This window comes from Pararge aegeria, chromosome 19, assembly GCF_905163445.1.
Source record: "Pararge aegeria chromosome 19, ilParAegt1.1, whole genome shotgun sequence".
NCBI lineage: Eukaryota > Metazoa > Arthropoda > Insecta > Lepidoptera > Nymphalidae > Pararge > Pararge aegeria.
In genome coordinates, this window is record NC_053198.1 from 15,429,932 (window position 1) to 15,449,132 (window position 19,201).

The 19,201-nt window shown below is 35.5% G+C and overlaps 1 protein-coding gene across 1 annotated transcript; it reads left to right on the plus strand.

The window, feature by feature from the left end:
* Positions 1-29: 29 nt before the first annotated feature.
* Positions 30-18,680, plus strand: LOC120631937 (nuclear export mediator factor NEMF homolog). Its single transcript, XM_039901640.1, has 18 exons — positions 30-304; positions 429-600; positions 1,286-1,488; positions 2,493-2,629; positions 3,141-3,316; positions 3,433-3,627; positions 3,869-4,051; positions 4,380-4,627; positions 5,159-5,354; positions 6,189-6,367; positions 6,864-7,035; positions 10,335-10,464; positions 10,913-11,181; positions 12,094-12,163; positions 13,526-13,734; positions 14,430-14,582; positions 15,264-15,391; positions 15,834-18,680. Exons 1-18 carry the CDS (start codon positions 249-251, stop codon positions 16,030-16,032), a joined length of 3,075 nt encoding a protein of 1,024 aa, XP_039757574.1. The 5' UTR covers positions 30-248; the 3' UTR covers positions 16,033-18,680.
* The last annotated feature ends 521 nt before the right edge of the window (positions 18,681-19,201 follow it).

Here is a 19,201-nt window from a genome sequence, read left to right on the forward strand (position 1 = left end):
AATGTCAATGTCAAAAACGTTGCAAAGACCAAAATTACCAAAATAGTATGCCAAATTGCAATCATTGTATTGCAGATAATTCGTTCATATCTGAATTATTTTAGGAAAATTCATTTGTAACACTATAACTGTCCAGTTTTTAGACTTCCATAACTGTGCAAAAAAGGGAATATTCCCTTGTAAGATATTTTCTTTTTGGTGTTTACCATTGTTTTACTTATTTGTATCGCTTGAAACACAATTTAAAAATGAAGAACCGATTCAATACTTACGACATAGTGTGCATGGTTGCTGAATTGCAAAGGTAATTGCAAAGTTGTCCTAATATAGCCTTTTAGTAGAAAGTTTTGTGTTTAATGTTTTCTAGGTTATGTTGTTTATGTATGTATAATTCATAGATTATTTTCAAATATTTGTATTTTTTCTAGGCTCGTAGGTATGAGAGTGAATCAAGTGTATGATATTGACAATAGAAGCTATGTGATACGCTTACAGAGATCAGAAGAAAAGTCTGTGCTGTTACTCGAGTCTGGCAATAGGTTCCATACAACACAGTTTGAATGGCCAAAGAATGTTGCACCGTCAGGGTTTACTATGAAGGTTTGATTCACGAACTATAGTTTTGATAATTAAATAAATCAGTAAACAAGTCTTGGTTTGATGGGTGGGTTACCCACAATAGAGCGATAGGATTCTATAATCCTTTCGCTTCCCTCTTGGGGAAGGGGGTTTACCAACCCCTCCACACACTCAGCCGATGAAGCATAGTTAATAAACAACAAATATGAAACTTCTATCGCCTTATAATCATTTTCAAAAATAATTTCTCCTATAAATTCTAAAATTAAAAAAAAAAATCTATTGAATGGGCTGCCTTACCCACCAACCAGAGTAAAGATTTCAGGAGATATAAAGGGGCTGCCTTTGTTATCTATTCAAGGCTATAACCAATCTTTAAGAAATTTAGCATAAAGATTGCATTTAGAAGAGCTTGCATACTAAACAGATAATAAAACTAGATAAATGCTGAATGCTAAAAAGCAAGAGATTTAGAATCTTATTTGAAGTCTTATTTTACATATTATATGATTTCTAACCATACTAAAAGGCAACAGAATAAATAGACTATACCTGCACATTCTTCTATATTCAGCAGTTTGAAGGACTTTTTGCTCATCAGTTGGGAATCTTTGAACTAATGATTTCTAAAACATTTAGACATTAAGATATAGTAAAACTAATTGAAAAGTTAAGAGCCTATTTATAACATTTTGTCCACTTTCAGCTCCGAAAACATCTGAAAAACAAACGTTTAGAGAAATTAAACCAGCTTGGTATAGACAGAATAGTGGACTTACAGTTTGGCAGTGGTGAGGCTGCATACCATGTTATACTTGAACTGTATGATAGAGGCAATATTGTACTGACTGACTGTGAATGGACTATACTTAATGTACTCAGGCCACATGTGGAAGGTGATAAGATTAGGTAAGGTTATGTTAATTTTTTAAATAATATAAACTGTTAATACCTAATATGAACTGGAAAAGTTGATGAGATTTAACTAACAATGAAAAGAATAAAATGTCACTGAATGTCCAATATTCTAAATGTTGGTTTGCCGCTTAGCTGTAAATTGTTGTAAATTGTTCTGTTGTACTATGCTTTGTTTAATCCACACCCAAGAACACTCGCTGTAAAATTAAAAAGAATTGTTAACATGCATAGAGGTGCTTCTTGACATCCCTGTAGTAATATCTGACATTAATAGTGTTACATCAGGGAACACTAATGGTATTCATGATTTCTATAATAACACTGCTTAATTCAGAAGAAGAAGAAGAAGAAAAAGTCTTTATTGCACATACAAATATAAAATCAGGTTAACAAAAAAATAAAAAATAAAAACTATACATATGCACAAAGGCGGTCTTATCGCTTGAAGCGATCTCCTCCAGACAACCTTTGGTTGAAGAAACATATTAGAGAAAACGGGATAGTGCAATTATTAAATTGTGCTAATTATAAACATTACATACTAATACTAAATATATATAGTAAAACATATATATTTGTATATAAATATCAATATATATATATATATATATATCAATATATAAACTTAAACTATTTAAACATACACATAAAATACATAGATATTTTGCTACATACTAGACAGGAAATAGTCTTTTAACCGTGATTTAAAGATGTTGATGTGATGTTCAGATATGTTTACCCCAGAAATGAGGCACCATATGCATACATACATGTGTATATACATAAACTCCACACAGTAACATATTACACTAGAAATTTTTTCCAGGATTAACACTTGTTAAATGCTAGTATTAGAAGTCTTGCAATGTTATCCTATCCATGCTAAATAAAAAAAATAGGAACAATCTGAACCAAATAGATCCTTAAGCCAGAATGAATATAAATAGATGAATTTTTTTCGTCCTTAATTAAATTTTGCTTGTATGTAATTGTAGGTTTGCTGTCAGAGAAAAATATCCACTAGACAGAGCTAAAACTAGTTATGAGGCGCCCAGTTCTGATGCTTTGAAGGAAATACTTAGCAAAAGTAAACCTGGAGACAATCTCAAAAAGATACTTAATCCTAAGTTAGGTAAGTAAAGAATTGGAAACAAATCAGTATATGTATAAATAAAAACATTGACTCTCTACACGATAGAGAAAAATAACGAAAATAGACACAGAGTTGGTAAGATAAAAGGTACAATTTAGTGGCCTTATTGCAACCTCTTCCAGAAATATAATCTGACTCATCTTAAATCATCAACTAGGATTATAAGAAAGTCCATTCCAACATAACTGAAATAGAGTAATATGCTCTGTTTTAAAACCAGAAGGTTCTTTTCTTTCATGAACTACAAGTAAACTCTTGGCTGTAATATTTCTTGGATCTCACCTTATGAAAATCACAAATCAAATATACAAATTTGTTTCTAGTTCTAATTAATTTTTAACGCATTCTAACATTTTAATTGTCAGTGTAGATTTGAATGTGTTAATATATCCTATTTTCAATGTTTTTTTTTTACTTCCAATTCTGTAATTAACTTCTTACAATCAATTATGCCAAAGATTTCAACCTTCAATCTTTCTTTACTTTTTAGAATATGGCGCAGCTGTAATAGATCATGTATTACAAGAAAATGGCTTAACAGGCAATATGAAGATTAATGCAGACCCAAACAAGGGCTTTCAAATAGAACAACACCTAGATAAATTGGTTAATGCTTTAAAACAGGCTGAATTGCTCATTGATAACGGGAAAAACCAAATTGCGAAGGTATACATAGAAAGTATCCCACTTCTGATAGCAGAAAAATTGTGTCATGCTCTCCAATTTTTTTTATATATTCATTTAAAAAAATGTAGTCACTAATCACACTTTTTTCCCTTAAGGGCTACATAATTCAAAAGAAAGAAGACCGTCCTAACCCTGAAGGCGGTGGTCCTACTTTCCTGCTTACCAACCAGGAATTTCATCCAATGTTGTACAGACAGAATGCAGACCAACCCTATGCTGAATTCGACACTTTCGACAGGGCTGTCGATGAGTTCTTCTCAGCTTTGGAAGGACAGAAGATTGACCTCAAGGTATGTTTTCAAGTTTCATTTAAAAACAAAATGTTTTGGAGATTTTTTAATTTCAATTTATTGAACGCATTTGATAAAAGAGATTATGAATAGCTGAGTTATATTTCCAAACTGGTTAAATAATAATTATTCTATCTATCAGCAGAATGTATTAAACTGAAATAACGTTTATCATTTCAAGTATGTATATTACTCGGTCTCGATAAATAGAACATTAAATAATTGTTAAACATTTTTGCAGACAATACAAGTAGAGCGTGAAGCTATGAAAAAGCTCCAGAACGTTCGAAAAGATCACGAAAAGAGGATAACAGAACTAGAGCGAGTGCAACTGGAGGATAGAAAGGCTGCCGAGATGATATCTCGGAACGAACCTCTGGTTGAACAAGCAAGGCTGGCCATCCAAACTGCGATAGCCAATCAGGTAATTATTCTATCCTGCTAAAAAAATATAAATTTGTCTATTTTTATATTTCATTTAGTGACTCTACCACCATTCTCGTTTGTGGATGGTGGTAAACTCACTATTAACATATATACTTCGCGGCAAAAAAAATTGTAGTCGTAAACAGGCCTACCGTCATCATCAATATTTTCTGATTGTGTTCTGGTCTTTGGTAATATGAAATAAATTTATAATATTAAATATTTCATAAGCTAGATATACAGATATCATAAATCAAGACGTAGGGCGTTGGCCGTAGACCCTAAAAATGTGTTAACTCAGATTTAGGAACAATATTCACCCTCAGATGTCCTGGGACGACATACAACTCCTAGTTAAAACTGCCCAAGATAACAACGATCCAGTTGCTTCATCGATCAAGGAGCTCAAACTTAAAACCAATCACATCACGTTGCTACTCAAAGACCCTTACAATTTTGATGAAGATGATGACGGTGAAGATGATGAAGATGATGATGAAGATGAAGCAAGAAGACTAAAACCAATGTTGATCGATATAGACCTATCGTTGACTGCGTTTGCTAATGCTAGGAGGTAAGTGCAAAAATGGTCATCTTACGAAACTTCATTTGCTAATTTATTATCAAACATATCATTGGAAAAACATAGAACTTGTATTTTTAAGGATTCATACATTGGAGTGAGCAGTGTTGCAGTGTGCCCGCAATAAATACGCACTTTAACCATATTATTTCGACTTTATAAATTGAAAATATTCTAAAAAAAAATTTAAAAGGCTTTCGATCAAGTCGTACATAATGTTTTATGATTACTATTACATGTCAATTAATAAATATAAACTTAATTAATTAATATAAATAAAATTTATACACCGGGGTTAATATAAATGAACTATTAAGCAAATACAAATACTGGTGTGCTACAAGGTGCTCCGTTGTTTCCAATATTTTAGGCTCTTTTATTAACCCGTTACCGACCCACAGGGCGCGGGTATTATGTTAGAATGATCTAGTAGACTTCACAGTTTGAGAACTCAGTCCCCCCTAATTTACCGCTTCACTGGTCTAACACGATTCTACTCACATTTCTCATTACCGCCACTAGGTACTATGATCAAAAGCGTAATGCAGCAAAGAAACAGCAGAAAACTGTAGAATCAGCGGGTAAAGCGCTTAAAAGCGCCGAGCGAAAAACAAAGCAGACTTTGAAAGAGGCCCACACGATCAGCAACATTACCAAAGCCAGGAAAACTTACTGGTTCGAGAAATTCTTCTGGTTCATATCCTCTGATAACTACTTGGTAAGTTGATAAGTGGATTTGTTAGTTGTGTTTTGTCCAATTAGTTTGTCTAAAGAAAAAGTGATATGATATCTTATCTTATCTTATATAATCGTGTGTACATATCCTAACTAATGCCTTTTTTTACTCCACTACAAGTTACCTACAAAAAATGTTGCTGAACCAACATATTTTGTATATCACATAAATATGAATTTATAAAAATTTACATTTTTGTTCTATAATAAGAGATGTTAATAGATTTAGGAAAGGAAACCCAAAGAGTTTGATGAAATCTTCATTATCGCGAGAATAAACTCATCACATATGAAGGCAAGCATTAAAGCAGCCTTTTCCCAGCAGTGGGACATTAATAAGCAAAAATATTGTTACAAAGAATCATATACATATACCTATTACTTGGAACGTAAAGTACATAATCGCTCTTGGCAATGTAACGTTAACGTGTACCGACTCTACCAAGCAACAAAGTAATTCCGAAACGTTTCTACCTTCCTTTTGTTTACGATTTTCGAGTAAATAAGGTTCTAGGCCTCCGAAAAGTGGTATAAAAGCGGGTGCACGTCACTACAAAGTGAGTCTGTTCTGAGAGCGATGTTAAGTAACATCTAAGCGATACTTTAGTCAAACAAGTTGCAATCTATTAACCTCAGCTGCGAGTGTGCTCTGGAACTTTCAATTGCAGAGAAGGTCTTACAGGTGGTCCGATTCAGATCTGAGAATTGGTCTTAGAAGTCGGATTTGTAAAAATATGCCATCGAAATGCCATCTGCCAAATATGCGATCTTGTGCTGAAATGTTTTTTAAATATTTAATAACAAATCTTGATCTTAGGTCATAGGGGGTCGCGACCAGCAACAGAACGAGCTACTCGTGAAGCGGTACATGCGCTCCACAGATATCTACGTGCACGCGGAGGTCACGGGAGCCTCCTCCGTCGTCATCAAGTGTCCCTCCGGCCCTCCGCCCCCCAGGACCCTTAGCGAGGCCGGACAGGCGGCGGTCGCTTACAGGTACATCATAAAGGTGGAAAAAAGTTATTGGACGCGGTTGCCGGACGCAACTTTCCCAAGACTTCCGGACGCCGCGCCGTCTTGCCGGCACCCATTTTATATGTATCGACCAATAAAATAGGTGCGGTATATAAGAAATAAAAAAAAAAATTGCTTCGAAGAATTGAAAAGAAGTTAACAGTGGTGCCCATTTACAAAATAGACGAGTCTAATGAGGCTTTCATTTTTAGTGGATTTTTTGTAAATTTTCTATATTCAATCTATCCGTAATCCATGGATTTATTACTTAGCAACGTTGTTCTTGTTGCAGAATAGCCATATAATTTATAAAAACCAACAACTTTACCGAGCAACTTATCAACAGATCACAGATTGATTGAATATAGAAAATGGACGATAGTGCGAAAAGGACAGATCTGTCTGTTCTTTTTTTTCTGTGTACAACCAGCTTATCTAAGCAGTCTTATTAACCACGATTTTATATTGTTTGCCACAGCGTGGCTTGGGAAGCTAAAGTGCTGACGCGCGCCTGGTGGGTGTATGGACACCAGGTATCCAAGTCTGCGCCAACGGGAGAATATTTGACTACCGGCTCTTTTATGATCCGCGGCAAGAAGAACTATCTTGTGCCAGAACATCTGCAGTTCGGCTTCAGTTTTATGTTCAGGGTAATTCAACTAGCTATATCATTAAGAATCTCGAGAGAATAGGCTTGTTTCACAAAATCGTTAGTCCTACTTTCCGGGGCTAATAATAAACCCATGTGTCGATTACAAAGTAATTAGTTTCATATTAATTTATGGCGTGAACACAAAATAAACATCTCTCTCCTGTTCAAAAGGCGAGCAACGGCCAACGCGGTTCATCAAATGGTGCAAGCAGCGTTTGAAGCGTGTTTTCCTTAAACTTTTTGCAAATTAATTTATGCTTTGAACACAGAATAACAATTTATCTTTGTTGTCCGAGTGCGGCTAGCGCGTTTTATCAAATGGTACTAGCAGCGTCTCGCGCGAGCTTCTCTGAAAATATTGTTTCTAATCCGACTAGTTTTATATTTTAAGAGCTGTTCAGTAGGGTTTTTATTTTGTTTGCGAATTTCTGCTGAATTCCTTATCGGATACTTCTCCGTACAATCTGCTTTCTAAATCGGTGGATAAGTCAAACAAAAAAACTTAAGGACCTACTTAAAAGTGGGTCTACTTGAAACGAAACGAATTTGTGTATAAATACCGGATGTTTGGTGCATCGTGTGCCAAATCGAATCTGATGATTGGAGGGGTCTTTGGCTATCTCTTCAGCCCTCGTAAAAAAATCTTGCTCAAACGGTTTTTTTTATACTGATTTTAAATTGTTTTTTTAAAAATTGTAAAAATTCTACATTTAAATTTTAATAAAAAATAAAGTTGTTAAGTATTAATTAATTTTCTTTTTAATCTTTAATTTGTAACGTTTTACGCTTCTTTTGAAACTAGAATTACACGCCAGCAACATCTAGTTTTTGTTTTACAGCCCCGCAAAGTTTTTTTTACGTAAAAAAATAAGCTTGAACGTCAACTTTCGGTTTTAATAAAAAAAAAACTAAAAGTGATCATGTTCTTCCAATTTTTTTAAAACATCTCTGGACTGTCCCCTTTCTAATGGTGTGCAATATGCCATGAAAAGTAATTAGTAACATCACTAATTTTCAAATTTTCTAAACTTAGTCACAATTTTCTAATATTCAACAGATGAAAGAAAAACAAGTTTTTGCGTAAATAAAACTCACAAGCAGGTAAAATTTTTAAATTTCGTAGGTTTTACTTGAAATAAAAATAATACATTGCATTTGAAACATTTATTTCATAATTTTTACAAATTCTGCTCAAATTGTTCACCCCTGTTTCGAATGCAGGCCCGACATCTTTGACGTATTGTTACAGTTGTAGTCCGAAGCCGTATTTCGTTCTTAATTGTACCGAAGGCCGCTTCTATGCGTTGTATTAGTACCTCCCTCGTTGGGACTTCTGTGGCGTATACTAGCTCTTTGGCACGTCCCCAGACATAAAAATCTAACGGAGTTAAGTCTGGGGAACGTGGAGGCCATGCAATAGGCCCATCGCGCCCAATCCACGAATTGGGGAACACATTATCGAGGTATTCCCTCACAGTTAAACGCCAATGCGCGGGACAGCCGTCATTTTGAAATACTATGGGCACATCTTCATTAAACACGGGCACCTCGGCCAATAATTCCGGCAGATCATTTTGCAGGAACTCTAAATAATTATCGCCATTTAAGTTATCAGGCAGGTAGTGCGGTCCAATTACCTGATTCCCAATCACTCCTGCCCAAACGTTCACACTAAACCGTCTTTGAAAAGATTGCTGTCTTTTGGCATGTGGGTTTTGCCGTTTCGGTGCCCAATGGTGTAAATTGTGCAAGTTAAGAATCCCTTCTCTGGTAAATTTGGATTCGTCAGTCCACAGTATTCTTTTTAAAAAATCAGGATTATCCACATCTGTGTGTAACAAAAACCGACAAAAGTGCATTCGTCTGTCAAAGTCGCCACCCTCAAGACCTGCAACAACCAAAAATCTTTTTAATTCCCCTTGAGCAGTAATTAATTGCACTAGAAGATTATGGATACCTGCTAAACAAAGGCAACGTCAAACAAAGGTTTTAAATTACGTACCTTGAACCGGAGTCTCGTGGAATGGATATTTTTCGTTTTGTCGAAGGACTTTCCACACTTTCCATATTGAAATATCAAGTTGTGCCGCCACATATCTAATGCTTCTTGTGTCGTCTTCCTCAAAAAGTGCCAGTATTCTCTCGTCCACTTCAACATTATGTCGCACAACATGTCCCCTTGGTTCATGAAAATTGACACTCCCAGTCTCGCGTAAACGTCGGTATGTGTCTTGGAAGACTCTGCGGCCAGGTAATCGTCGACCAGGAAAGCGTTCCTGGTAAAGTCGTTGCGCTGCACGAGCGACACCACGGGCTGCACCATAAACCATTATGATGTCCGCATATTCCTCGTTAGAGTATGTCGTCATTGCAACAACAAAAAAGTCAACAAAGTTTAACAATAACACCAAAAGTAAATAAAACGTAACAAAAAACAACAAAACTTAACGAAAACTAAATAAAAGAATCGTGGAGTACAGTAAGCTAGCACACACGTTAGGCAGCAGAGGCAGTGATGTCTCGACTAAAAAATAAGATGGCCGCCGTGTCGACGCGACGCGGGGCCCGTTCGCGATTGGTTCAAACAGGTTTGCACTATGCAAGAAAGGAATAGAAGATAGATTTCGCTTCACTAGAGTGAAAAAACTATTTTTGCCTGTTTAAACGAACAACGGGCGTATAACTTTATGAAAGAGACAGAAAATGTCATCTGCCTTGTGAATTGTGAGTGTTATTTACGCAAACCCTTGTTTTTCTTTCACCTGTTGAATATTAGAAAATTGCGACCAAGTTTAGAAAATTTGAAAATTAGTGATGTTACTAATTACTTTTCATGGCATATTGCACACCATTAGAAAGGGGACAGTCCAGAGATGTTTTAAAAAAATTGGAAGAACATGATCACTTTTAGTTTTTTTTTTATTAAAACCGAAAGTTGACGTTCAAGCTTATTTTTTTACGTAAAAAAAACTTTGCGGGGCTGTAAAACAAAAACTAGATGTTGCTGGCGTGTAATTCTAGTTTCAAAAGAAGCGTAAAACGTTACAAATTAAAGATTAAAAAGAAAATTAATTAATACTTAACAACTTTATTTTTTATTAAAATTTAAATGTAGAATTTTTACAATTTTTAAAAAAACAATTTAAAATCAGTATAAAAAAAACCGTTTGAGCAAGATTTTTTTACGAGGGCTGAAGAGATAGCCAAAGACCCCTCCAATCATCAGATTCGATTTGGCACACGATGCACCAAACATCCTGTATAATAGTTTTTGGTAATAAAACATTTTTTCAACAGTTGGAAGACAGCTGTATAGAAAAGCACCGCGATGAGAGGAAGTTCATTGCGGCAGATGACGCCAGCGAAGTGACCTCCATCCTGGATACCGAGGACGAACAGGAAATTATAGTTTCCGATGACGGTGATGGTAACTATGCTTTAATAGTAAACGTATTGCGAGATTTTAACTTCCTAAGTAGTTTATTAACACTCTTTTAACTCTAAGTCAATATTAAGTCGATATTTCTAAGCTTATAACTTGAAAAACAAATAATAGATGTCTATGTTGTTTATAAAGCGAAATTTAATGCTTATTTTTTTAATGTTATTACACTCTCTTTTTTTAGTATGGCAAAAACAAAACTTTTGATATATTATAAAGTATTACATGATAAAATATATAGATATTTTTGAAGAAACATAAAACACAAACATATATAAATAAATATATATATATATATATATATATATATATATATATTTAATATAAATATAATATCCGATCTATATCGGAATGGTGATCCTGAAGATCTGAGAGAAAATTTGCCGTCTCTAAACGTCGCGGTTATACTGATTCAATAAGTCCTAATTTTTAGACGATCCAGCAGAAAAAGACCAAGATACAAAACCGAAAAGTGCTCTCGAAACGATATCTGAAGAGGTACCAAAACTAAAACAACAAGAAGCAACGGATGTTAAGGTGAAGGAAAAACGAGAATCAGACAATAAAGAAAAACAAGAACAACAAGAAACGGAAGAGAAAGATGACAATCAAGCTGAGATTGATGTTCCGGAAGAGAATGGGAAAGATAATGACTCGGACAGTGACAGCTCCGAGGATGGAGTTTTAAACACGCATATCAAGGTAAAGTAAATAGAAAGAAGATTTGTCAATTCATATTTCATATTATAAATGCGATAGTATATCCTTTTATTCTTTACGAATGAAAGCGTACCGATTTTGGCAAAATTTGTCACTAGTTAGATACTAAAGATACCTCGGGAGTTCTGAATTTGTGTGCGTAAAAAGTCTAAGTGTTATCATAACTAGGTACTAAACAGACGGTTATCCTGGACCCATCTTGAAAAAGACCCGATACTTATGACACATTTATCCTGGGAAAGCTTATCAGTTTTGTTCAACATACTTAATTTAAACAATTGTTGACTTATTTATTTTAAAGACTAGTGATGACATTTTGATGACATAGGAAATGGTATAAAATGCCCAGACACAGAATTCTGGGTGCTTTCTGACCACGTAAGTTCACACCTACTACTTTATCATATCAACCCATTGCCGGCCCACGACAGGAAACGACATTATGGCACAGAACTCTCATGCAGATTTCCTCACAATGTTTTCCTTCACCGTTGAAGCTAGTGATATTTTAATTGTTAAATCGCACGTAACTCAAGTTAGAGGTGCGTGCTTACTTAACCCACACTGAGCTATCACCACAACTTTCTACAAACAACTAACACGTTTTAGAATTGCTGTTGATATTGTTAATTATTTACTTATTTATTTTTATTATAATTATTTATACTCTTTATTTGTACACCACATCAATATCAAAAGAACAAAAATAATGAATAAACACTTTAATAATGAAGTAGGATACAAAAGGCGGCCTTATCGCTAAGTAGCGATCTCTGCCAGGCAACCTTAGGATTGAGAAAACGACAAATACATACTAATAAATACATACTAATACATAAACCAGACTACAACAATATATATTATGTTATGTAAGTAATGCATCGATTATTTCAGGTGGACCACGAAACGGGTCAAGTATTCATTGCATCCAAGACCAGGACGATATCCGAAGTTTCTGATAGAAGTAAGTTATGATACAATAATGGCCGACTGGCGCAGTGGGCTGCGACCCTGCTCTCTGAGTCCTAGGCCGTGGGTTCGATTCCCACAACTGGAAAATGTTTGTTTTTTTTTGTTTTTGTGTGATGAACATTATTGTTTTTGAGTGTCTGGGTATTTATCTGTATATACAGGAATATAATACAGGAAACACACACAGGAACAATTATCTTAACATAGATTATGTGCAAATGGCCGCCTTATCACTAAAAGAGATCTCTTCCAGGCTACCTTAACTAATGGAATAAGGCAATGAAAGGCGGGAAATCGCAATTCTATCGCATCATAAATAATGAAATAAAATAGTAAATGCAATTAAATATTATATGTATATATATATATATATATATATATGTTCATATATATATATATATATATGTGTGTATTATATTCATAAAAATATTCAACAGCTATCTTAGTACCCATAAAACAAGCTACGCTAACTTTGGGGCTAGATGGCGATGTGTTTATTGTCCTTGTATATTTATAATTCCTAAAAGTTCCATTTTTTATTTTTAGTAGTTGTAGAGTTTTTTGTGATTGAGCTCTTCCAGGGCAGTCCGTCATGCTTATATCTGCCGCTAAGAAGCATTTCTGTGTTCTGATTTGAAGGGCGTGGTTACTGGTGTAATTTCATTCATATGAGGCTTATCACCTACCCGCCACTTTGTTGCGCGTTTTAGCGTGCATGTCCTTGCGAATCGTTGCTCTGTTATAGACGATGTTTTGCCACTTAACATCGTGTCTAACATCTGTTTGGCGCCTCCATAATTATAAAACATATATAAATTAAAAAATTTAATAAACCCCCTTTTTATATAGTGTACATTATTTCACTAGTCAAGCCATTTCAATTGACACCCATTCATTTATTCATAAGAAACACCAGCAATGAATTGTAAATATGTACATTCATATAAAAAAAAATATGTTTTAGAATTACAAATTCTGTCTAGTGCCATTACAATAATCAATAAATGTTTAATGTAATGTAATTATAGGTGTATACAGCATTATCGTTGTTATCTCCGGTCACAATTTAAAAACTTAAATAAGTATTTAACTAAAGTTTATTAAAAATAATAATATAAATATGAATTAATTACAGATTGATTAGTAATATTTAATTAAAATTAAAATATTAAATTAACATTGAGGGAGAGTGACAAAAAAATTCAATTCGCCATTTTATTACGGCGGCCATCATGGACCGATTTTCAAAATTAAAATCGGTTCAACCGTTTGAAAAATACGATGCAACAGACACATACACACGGCAGTCTTATAAAAATCCTTAACTTATTAAAGTAACTGCACATATTTTTAGGTGAAGACAAATCTTATTCATTCCCCGCTTTACCCAAGAAGGGCAGCAAACCACTCAAACAGAAGCAGAATAAAAAAGAACAGAAGAAAGAAGAAAAGAAAGAAGACAATCAGGGGGTAAAGCGCGGTCAGAAAAGCAAGTTGAAGAAGATGAAAAAGTATAAGGACCAGGATGAAGAAGATAAAGCTAAGATAATGGAACTCCTACAGGTATGTTATGGACCTTTGTGATAGTGATGATACCTTAAAGTACTAGGCGCCCAGCATCTCGAGGCAGTGCCAAAACTATCCAGGATTTCTTTTAATTATTTCGATATAAAACCTCCTATCATAGATTTAATATATTATACTATATCAGCTATAAGAAACTAAGGCGAGACCAATCAAACCAACCAGGTTGATGGACACAAGGCGGCACTTTGCTAGGTTACAATATTGGTAGTGTGTAACAAAACCAAACTGGTATAGTAAATTTCACGCTTTAACTACTCAATGGATCATCTTGAATTTTTGCGTACACGTTGTCAGGGAAGAGCAACCGAAATGATTGAGAAAACCAAGTAAACGCTAGCGAAACCGCGAGCATAAGCTAGTGTGTCATCTTCATCTCAACCCATTACTGGCCCACTACACGGCACCGGTCTTTCCGACAGTGAGAAGGGGTTAAGGCCGTAGTCCACCACGCTGGCCCAGTGCAGATGCCTAGAACATTAAGGAAAACTCTCAGGAATGCCGGTTTCCTCACGATGTTTTCATTCACCGCACATAACATACAAAAATTAAAGGCTGGGATTCCAACTCGGCCCCCCGAAAGTGAAGTCGAAGTCCTACACACTGGGCTAACAAAGCTAGTGCATAAATTAAACAAAAACAAAATTAACAGCCATTTTAACACTACCTTACAGCCAAATAAACCTGCGAAGGAATCAAAGAAGGCACTGAAACAAGCAAGCAAACCAAAAAGCAAATCTGCCTCGAGGCAACAGAAAATCCCGCAGCCCGCACCGCTCATATTGGAAGCCGAGTCCGATGGAGAAGAACCGGAGCCCGAGCCGGAGGTAAGTGATCTAGAAGTGTGTTGTCATCTTGATACTTCTGTATACATATATATATATATATATACAACGTGTAAATTAAAACCGAAATAATACTTCACAGGCTTTCTATTACATTAGGTACTGTCGCTGAGACTTATCTGTGAGACCGAAAAATAATAGTTTTGAGTAAACCACTGTCCTAGTTTTTACTGCAAGAGTTCAGATAACAAAATTAAAACCATGTGACTCCTGTCGCTCTGTTAGTTGCGTGACGCGTAGCTTACGTTCTATGCGCGTGTCGGTCATTTATCTTCAATAGGGTTGTCAGAAGTAAACACTTGTTGTGAGTGAGTGTTTTATTTTGTAAGGAAAAATAAAATGCTTTTTTTATTTAATATTTTTATAGGGTGCATAAGTAAGAAGTTCATTCCTTTTGAAATATACGTGTGATGAACATGAATAATTTTCAGTGTCTGGGTGTTTATATGTATATTATTCATAAAGATATTCATCAGTCGTCTTTGTGCCATTGTACCCAACACAAGCTACGCTTACTTTGGGGCTAGATGGCGATGTGTGTATTGTCCTAGTATATTTATATTGTGGGATACCCGTGCCCTGATGTGGGCTTATAACTGGTTGATATGATGGTGATGAGCGAGAACAAACAGATGGTAAAACATGATCTCGTGTGTCCCCCAGACGGAGCAGGCCGGACCTGATGCAGACACTGAAATGCTATGTCAGCTGACCGGTAGTCCCTTCCCGGAGGACGAACTGTTGTTTGCGGTACCAGTTGTGGCGCCTTACTCCTCGCTGCATAATTACAAGTGAGTACCATCTTCGAGACTTGAAATCATCTTCATCATCTTCAGTCGTCTTCAAATGTCACAAACAGGGTTCTAGTGACATTTGGCGATTTGTCCAGTACTCTTTTTGAAGTGAAACTTTTTTTGAATCGTTGTAATTAGAAACTCGATGAAACGAAAATGATAGAAAGAATATACATTTAATCATGTTTGGTGTCATAAAACCTTTTATTAATATAGTAACAGAAAGTCTGTGTGTAAATGCGTAATGATAAAGAAAGAAATACATTCTATGGGAGATAATGAGATATAACTATTTTAGTTACGATAAACAAATAATTCCAACAGACTTCGTCGCTTCGCCTAGCTGCGTCATTACATCGTTTGCTAGGCTTTTGTTCTCTCAGAATTTCGTTCGCCGTTTGCAAAGGTTGTACAATAAATTTGAAATAATGTTTCGCAGGTACAAAGTAAAACTGACTCCCGGAACCAACAAGAGAGGTAAAGCAGCTAAAACGGCAGTGCAAGTTTTCCTCAGGGACAAAGCGGGGTCGAACCGGGAGAGAGACCTCCTGAAAGCCGTCAAAGAGGAGAACATCGCGAGAAACTTTCCAGGAAAGGTCAAACTGTCCGCGCCACAGTTGCACAAAAAGAAGAAATGATTAAAATCATTAACAATCGGTTTAACATCGGGTTAGTTCTTAATAACAGGACACTAGGAACCCCCTTTAGCACTTTAATCATACGACGGCGCCTGGCGACCGTAAAAATATGCGTACGCGCACGCGCTGCTAGTCATACACTAGCGCGCACAGAGTTTTTCGAACATAGTAGACCTAAAGCAGTATGATGTCATAAAATGGAAAATCAACCTTCCATACCAGTTACGTAAAAAAATTTGAGTAGGCAGTGCTGGCACGCCACTGGCCATACATTTCTGTTTTCTCGCAACCGCATACACTAGTTGTTTAAGAGCGAGGCAATTTACTTTAAAAATTACAATAAAGTCGATAACTGTTAGAAATGTTTTGTTAAAATTCGAGTGCTCCGAGTCTCGTACGCGGCGAAGCTACACAACATTTATAGTTATTAAAATTTCTATGGAACATGACGTGTTCGGGAAATATGAGAAGTTACTACGTAAGGGTAATTAATATCGGATTTTGAGAAATGGATTCTTATGAAATGCTTTGTCCAATTAAGGATGATTATTTTGACAGCTCAAGTCCATGAAGTTTTGTCTATTTTGTCTCTTAAATGTACTACAGACCATTGTCATAAAGTGCCATTGGTTTAGAAATATAATAAATGGAACGTAAATTAACTGAATAATAATTCGCACCAGTGGAAATCGTCGTTTGGGAGGGAATGTAACTAAACAAGCTGCGCCCCGCTGTGCTACCCGCGGTGAAAGAGTGATGACTCGTTCACCGTGGCTTTGTTTAAATTCAAATTCAAATTTCATTTTTTTACAAGTAAGCCTAGTTTAGAAGCACTTTTGAAACGTCAAGTCATTCTGTTTGTAGTAATTCTACCACCGGTTCCGATTCCACCGAGAAGAGCCGGCAAGAAACTCAGCAGATTGCTCTTTTCCAACAGCAATTGGTGTAAAAATATGACCGTGAATGACACATTCGGTGTTTTATACGAATGTCCCTGTAAACTAACCTTGGAAATTTGATGTTTTTCGTAATCCAAAAGTAGCCTATTTTACTCTCCGTCCTTTCAACCAACTCAAAATATCAAATAAATATATAAAAAAAATTTTAAGCAATCAGGTGGGAGAATGATTATTTAAAAATGATTCGACAGAATCTCACACTGTTTGGTTCAATTTTACTCGAAAAACAAAGAAATGCACATAACACAATCAACTAACTAATCACAATATGGCGGCGCAACGCCACTATTCGACGGTAGACGACAAAATGACTCCAAACAAATGTGGCAATCGCCTTTTATAGGAAAATTCCACCACCTTTGGTGCTAGGTTGGAATTGATTCCTAACAATATAATGTTAAATATCATGTACATTTGTTGCTTAGTTACGGCCCGAAGTAGGGATAAACAAACCAACACACTTTCACATTCCAAGTTTAATGCGAATAATAAACATTACATCATTTCTAATATCTGAGTCAAAATTACCATCCACAATTTGATAAAGCATCTAGCAAGGTTCTACGACGTCATAACAAACCGACATGGCTGATGGCGCATATGACAGACAAAAATACGAAAAGAAAATAAAAGTTTATGACAAATCTATGTAAAAATCTTATGTTTTTATTGCCTGGCACAAAAGTCGTCTAAAAGCAGTATATCTGTGTGTTTATGAGACTTTCGATATGATTTCATGTTTTTTTGGAATAACGAGTATCTTAACAATAACTAAGGTTTTTTTTTTTAATCCTGCTCTATAAAATCTCTACGAGTAATTCATAAAGATCCTTGAGAAAAAATATAGCATTATTTATATATGTATTTAGTTTAGTAATGTATATACAACCGTGCCTTTTTCACTCCGGACTTTTGGTACGAAATCGTATCTAAACGTTAGAGTTTTGGTTACTCTTTTTTGTCACCCAGCGACAGTCTTAAGTTACGTGTTCGTTTGTTTTAATATTCAATGCTTCGTTTATGGTTTCAACACAAATATATATTTATCTCTTTGCTGCCTCATTGGGAAGACTAAGTGAGGTTCGTTAAATGGAGCCGCGTTTCGCAAGAACAATAAAATCGTTCGTGTGTTGCTAGAGTATGATACTAACTGGCTCGCTTGTTGAAATATGAGCCGTCTAATATGGACATTAGGTTCAATTTGGCTTGCACCATCGCAGAATAGGTAAATATTAAGTTAGACGTCTACAAACACTTTTATCAATTAATGCCCACGCTCTTAAAGTCTCATTATCATGATCAGTTTTGATGAAGTACTAATTCGAATTAACACCATTTTCAAAATTTTTATATAAGATTAAGTTTTTTATTCATCATCGTAATTACTATGATACACGATAAAGTGAAACAGTTCTTAGATTTTTGCGCTTAAAATTGCAATATTCCCAAAATCTATCATGGCGGAATATCTGTTTATGATAGCGTTAACAAGTTTGTATCCCTAAAGAAAATGTAGTATTTTTTTACATGGAAATGTATTTGTTTTTACTTCCAAGTTGTTTCTTTTGATACAAAGTGGGAGTAGAAATAAACTTCTTAAGAGCCCCTAGTTGCTTGTTTACCAAGAATCTTACCGTGATATTACCGTTATTGTAGATAAGAGGAGTTTAATAAAGTTGATCGATCGTACTACGTGTTTTTATTTCGTCAATACCCTATAACAGTCCACTGCTATACTTTAGTCTACCGAAGGAAGGGTTTGTCCGTAACCACCACTCTGGGCAGACGGGTTGGTGATCGCAGATGGTAGTAGTAGACCGGAAGACACTGCTGCCCATTCTCCGTTATATTACCTTAGTCACCTCGTACGACACCCGCGGGAAGAGCAGGGACGGTGACAATTGTATTCTGGTCTGTCGTCACTACGCGACACACATATGTATTTATTTTTACAACACAGGCAAGTTAACGCTTTGTAGCTATCTCAACTTCAAGCAGGATGAAAAACAAGGCGTGCACTTCATGCATGCACAAAAGCACTGCCTACCCTAAAAATTTTGTATAACTCATAAGTGCGAAGGTTTTTACCATTTTATGCCATCTTACTTCGTTATGCATACCCTGGTCAAAAATCCTGTGCACGCCAATGATGAAAAACATAACAAAACTACGATATTTTTTCCCGTTTTTAAAATTGTGGTAAACGAATA